This window comes from Schistosoma haematobium, chromosome 4, assembly GCF_000699445.3.
Source record: "Schistosoma haematobium chromosome 4, whole genome shotgun sequence".
NCBI classification, from domain to species: domain Eukaryota; kingdom Metazoa; phylum Platyhelminthes; class Trematoda; order Strigeidida; family Schistosomatidae; genus Schistosoma; species Schistosoma haematobium.
This window is the reverse complement of record NC_067199.1, coordinates 35,433,387-35,438,789: the sequence shown is the minus strand read 5'-3', so window position 1 is coordinate 35,438,789 and position 5,403 is coordinate 35,433,387. Positions and strand designations below refer to the sequence as shown.

General features: G+C 34.0%; 1 protein-coding gene across 2 annotated transcripts; it reads right to left on the bottom strand.

The window, feature by feature from the left end:
* Window positions 1-1,554: 1,554 nt before the first annotated feature.
* FAM82B_2 (Regulator of microtubule dynamics protein 1) lies at window positions 1,555-4,711 on the bottom strand. 2 transcript variants are annotated; one of them, XM_051216285.1, is made up of 11 exons: window positions 4,640-4,711; window positions 3,515-4,601; window positions 3,270-3,448; window positions 3,124-3,236; window positions 2,981-3,070; window positions 2,894-2,949; window positions 2,770-2,857; window positions 2,705-2,735; window positions 2,533-2,666; window positions 2,261-2,493; window positions 1,555-2,229 (listed from the first exon to the last, which is right to left on the bottom strand). In XM_051216285.1, exons 3-10 carry the CDS (start codon window positions 3,409-3,411, stop codon window positions 2,455-2,457), a joined length of 693 nt encoding a protein of 230 aa, XP_051066861.1. In that variant the 5' UTR covers window positions 3,412-3,448; window positions 3,515-4,601; window positions 4,640-4,711; the 3' UTR covers window positions 1,555-2,229; window positions 2,261-2,454. The 2 variants fall into 2 exon arrangements, with proteins under 2 accessions (XP_051066861.1, XP_051066862.1); XM_051216286.1 differs by lacking the exons at window positions 1,555-2,229; window positions 3,515-4,601; window positions 4,640-4,711 and having other exon boundaries at window positions 2,533-2,857; window positions 2,894-3,236; window positions 3,270-3,435.
* Window positions 4,712-5,403: the final 692 nt, after the last annotated feature.

Genomic DNA, 5,403 nt, shown 5'->3' with positions numbered 1-5,403 from the left:
TTCTGGTATAATAAAATTTAGATCGTAATTTAATCTTGAGCTGTACAATCCATTAGCAAAAATATTTATTTCAGCTTCTCGAAATTACTTTCATCAATATTACATCAGATTTAATCGAAACATTTGAAATGCCAATAAAGTTAGAATATTTGCTTTAAATGCTCTCTAGTTGCATATAAACCACATTAAGAGAATGTAAAATTTGTACAATGACAAATGTAAAAAAACAGCTTGTACCAAACGTCTAATCATATTCATTATTGTATACGTTTACTGAAAACAAACATCTTTTATCGATGACTACATGATTAATTAGGGAGAGTAGATGGTCATTTGCTAAAAATCAGATTTCTAATATTAATCAGTAGTTCAAATTTCATCCTAACTGAGACTACTGAACACTTCAGTCGAGTTAAGAAAACGGGCATTTATTCTTAAAATAAGCACTGAAACTTTCCTGAATTGTCCTATCAAAGCTAAAGAAACATTCTCAAATGCTAAACATCTTGGGCTAAAGATAATTTATGTGAACTACTGCAGAATTTTCGACTTCCTTAGGTATATAGGTTATGCCATACGTTTTCACAGGGATTTAACATTCTATAATAAACGGGATGTTAATTACATAGGATTGAAGAACTTCGTATAAAAAGCAATAAATGTAACTTAATTTGTAAACATACTTCCATTTTAAAATAAAAGATCGCTATGCAGTGAACTCACTTTCGCAGTGAAAAGACTTTACTAATTTTATAATAACCTTTTCTTTCAGGTTAACTAGATGCTGTCAGACGCTGTATATTTTAAACAAAACATTTTCCACAAGACTTAGATACTTCGCACATCAACTTGTCTCTTAATATGAGTCTGTGTCGGTTCAAAGTTCCGTTGTATAAGCGGTCTCAATAAGCTGCTAAACTGTCAAATTTATGAATGTGTCTAACACAGAACTCGACAGTTTTTTTTAGAACGACTGTACTTCCTTTTCTTTCACTTTTTAACAACAGGATATCTTTACTTGTGTGGCATATACTATTTTCTAGTGCCTAGTCTTACAAGAAGTTGTGTGTATCGAACAGAATGAAATAACGTAAGATGGAAATACGTCAGTAAGTACCAACAGTTTACTTAATTCTCAGTTCACTTAAACTTATCACTTAGTATCTAGTCTTAAAACTCAAACGGCAAAACGTCGGTGCAAAAACTATAAAATTTATTTAGTTTTTGAATAAGTTTCATGAAAATTATGTATTTATTACGGTAATATTTACAGGTAAAAAGGCCTGGAGCCTTGTCTTTCATATTGACTCAATGGCACTTTTATATGTTTGTAATGGTTATTTCTGTTAAGTAATGAATACTTTTCTATTACACGAGTCAGTTCAACACCCAAGTTATACTCCAGAGGAGTCATTACTTAGTTTTAAATCCCATAGAACTAATTTTACATATACACCTTTATAGGATACGTAAAACATGGTTTAGTGACCTTAATTAATGAATAATTATATGAATTTTGCCTAGTTATTACCCCAAAACCTAATTTAAAGCATAGGAAGTGCCTGGGAGCATGTGATGCATAAACTTTCTTGAACACTTTGAATATCGTGATTGCATTACGTACGTATGAATGCCATTACGTAACCCGTTCAGCATAGTGGATTTACTCAAGTTCGGGTCACAAGTCTTATTTTCTGAAAAGTATTGATACTAGCCAGTTGTCAAATCTGAAGTAGATGAATTGGAATTGGTTAAAATGAAAACTGAATAAGTACAGATCACAAAATGAGTTAATATAAAAGGCAGTGAGTGAGACACACATGTTTTTGCAAGCTGGTGAACTCTTTAATCGAAACACATAAGTAAATGTAAAGAATTTTGTGCATTTTCATTTCATATACTGGCGTCCACATACGGTTTAGTGAAGAAATCAAACGTCCTACAGATTGTAGGATATGTTTAAGCCAAAAATTCACATCGGTTTAGACGACTGTATCGTTATCTTATGGAATTGAGTACTAACAAGAATAATTAGCAATAATTATACGAGATAAGCAGACCAAGTGATTTTTTTAACATCACACAAGACTGATTTGCATTAGGATATCAAGCAAAACCTTCATTAAGACATTATAAGCCGGAATAGATGGTGGCCATCATTGGGATTCAGGGAGCGCGCTTCGTTCTATTCGGGACTCATCAGTTGGAGTTACCTACATTAGTTTAAGTCTTAAACATCATTGGGAAGATTTAAACCAACAATACAAATCAATTCAACCACCAAAACAGCTAACAAATTTCAGAAAGGATGAATGAAAGTGTTACCATAATATTGCCAAAAACACCAACATACATTACAGATAATGATACTAAAAATTGATTTAAAAACTAAATGTCAAGAAAAATATAAGCTATTACGATATCTTGTCAATTAATTGAAGGGATAAGAAAACACTACAGTTTCTTTAACAGCTCAGACGCCTCCTTCTTTGCCTAAGTTTCTCAGTTAGGTAACAAAAAGCAACTGATTACCTCTTCAGTATCCAAGTCATCTCCCGTAAATTCTAACACTTTGTGACAATAATGCTTAGCCAGATCATAATTCTTTAACCTGTGGTACGTCTTTGCTATATAAAGAGAATTTTTTACGATAGTTCCAGGAGCCTCTATAAAAATCATATTGCATATAAAGAACACAAATTACTTTTTTCTGAATCAAGGAGATAGTTAAGAGCCTATAGTGTTATTCGCATTAGCCATTAAACTTACTTCTTCGTAGGTAGACGTAGGTGGTTCACCGAAAAATGTAGCGGAAAGCTTTCGCTTTATCCATGGGAGATCTGTAACTTCGAAACACCTATGAAAGTGTTATGAAATATGATGTATTACTCACCATCTCCCAAGAGCGTGCAATGTAACAACGTCGTCAGGATTTGCTTTTATGGCTTTCTGAAAGATAAACTTCGTAAAACAGAATTACCATCCAATGGTCCTTCATCTTAAAAGAATTTTCTATCCGCTTATTTATTCCCTCAATTTCTGATGATAAGTTTAGAAATATTGCGTACCACTGTAGCGGTTCCAATATATATTTTTATTAAGTTAATCGGATATGAAACGTACGGAGTTGCACTTAGAATTTTCTGGATCTATTCGGAGCCCTTCGTCACAAGCAGAAAGACCTTCTTCGATGTACTTTTTATACACTTGTTTATCGTTTTTACCCAGTGAGTTAGCTGATATTGGCTTAAAAGACTTGGAAAGATTACCTAGATTTCTGCAGCTACGAGCCTTCCTCCAGTATAGTTCAGGATCCTTGTTATCAATTATTGCATTGGATACTACAGAGTATGCTTCTTCATATTTCTTAGAATTTTCAAACTTCTCCCATTCTGCAATTACACCATCCATAGCGCTAATTCGCTTATCGAGGCCAAGAACGTCTTACCTTGAAATCGAGGTGTTTAAAGTATTTGTTGAGCAGAAACAGTGAACAGTATACTAAATATCTTACCTCTCCCAAGTCTAAAGATTTTTCGCTGAAATACTGAAACAGAAATAAAGCGATTGTCTGACAGTTTATAAAATAGCATAAATTAGAGTTGTACAATATATCAAGATACACTCACCCTCTTGAACATAGTAAGCCGTTTGTTTAATACATGTTATATCAACGCTGAGTAGATCTGCAATAAAGAAGACAGATATAGTCCTGTCTGCTTCCCTTTAACAAATGTCACTTATAATGATATCCGAAGCATGAACTACCAGAAAGATTTCGGATCTCTATATATTTCATGACAACTGTTCCCTTCAACGAAGTGATAGGTCAAAGAGATGTGGCAGATATCACCTCACATATGCTCACTTCAGTCTAAACTCACTTTTTCGTGATATGCAAGAACTAAACAAACTGCAGGGTTCAGTGTGGATTGTTCTGAAGTCCTCAACTTCAGTTTCAGATCTATGTTTGCCATCAACATAACGCATCAAAAAGTGAAAAAAACAATATTCACAGTAGCCTCACTCCTACCATTCATAAGCAAGGTTAATTGTAGTGTAGCACGTACTCTTAGCGTTTACCTGCAGGCAGGAGCAATCTGAAACACAACACAACAGTCAGGACTGGCAGATGCCACTCAAGTGAGAACACGGCGTGCGAGCACAACAGAGATATATTAGAAATTGAAATACGCGGTTTTTGTACAAAAAGAGAAGTCTGTTACAAAATAGTTTTACTCATCATCCAGCAGGTTTAGTTTGCGCAAGCTTTGTTCTTCTTCTTCTAATACGTTCACTTTCTGTTGTCCTGCAATAAGGAAAACAAACTTGCATTAATAAAGTTACACGTAATGATTTTCGATACTGTTACAGTAGGGACTTCCAGTCAAGGCGCCAAAACGTTTTGAATAATTTGTCTAGAATATGAAAACGAGCCACACTAATTTTGATTAAAATAAGCCAGTCGTCATCAAAAACAATATTTTTCTCACTACATTTTAAAAATACAAATGACCCTACACTTTCGGCTCTTTCGAATCACCTTTGTTTATACAATCCTTGGTCCATTCAACTTTATACTTTGGCCTGACTTCTCCAACCTGTTGAAATAAGTCTCTTATTTCTATGAATAATATACCGTATAACGTATCATTCTGAATGAGTAACCTTACATAGTCAAGCCTATAGCACCTGTAAGGGTGAATGTGTCCGCAACGCAACTATGTAAACTTATTGTATCGCCCAGTGTAATAACGGTCATCTGTGCGTTCAAGTAACCGCAGATTTTGTCATTTCACAATGTATTTTTAATTAAATAACTAGATTATGTTGTTAATTTTGCTCTATTCTTAATTTTTATTCGCCACGTCTGACTGCGTTACACTGTACGTTCATTGAACGCTGGGATGATATCCCAGGTCATAATGAGTTTGATCACATAGTTGATTGTTTCCAGATAGACCATGAGTGCATAATGTTACTGAAGAAAGGTTTGTTGTACTGTAAACTGTGTTTTTATGAACAACTGACTGATGCCTTCAACCTGAAAGCAATATATATATCATTTGTCTTCTGTTAGGTAAGCTCGACTGGCCCATATTTCGTGATTTGGTTTTATCGGTTTAATTATATCCATTTAACTACTTTGAGCAGCATGTCTGTGCAAATGAAACAATAATTATGACACTTGCTTAGTTTAGTATTCTTGGTTGTCGTATAGTTCAGTTTAGTCCGAAGAATTATGGTATACTGAAGTATAGTGCTTGAAGCCTGTAACGAAACAGATCAGTTTAGTAAGTAGAGCTGCCTGTTTTTAATGATTATACTGATTGAAATAAGTTTGATTAAAAATAGGGAAAAATGCCTTTGGTACTGTTGCTGTCATACATTATAAGATATCTT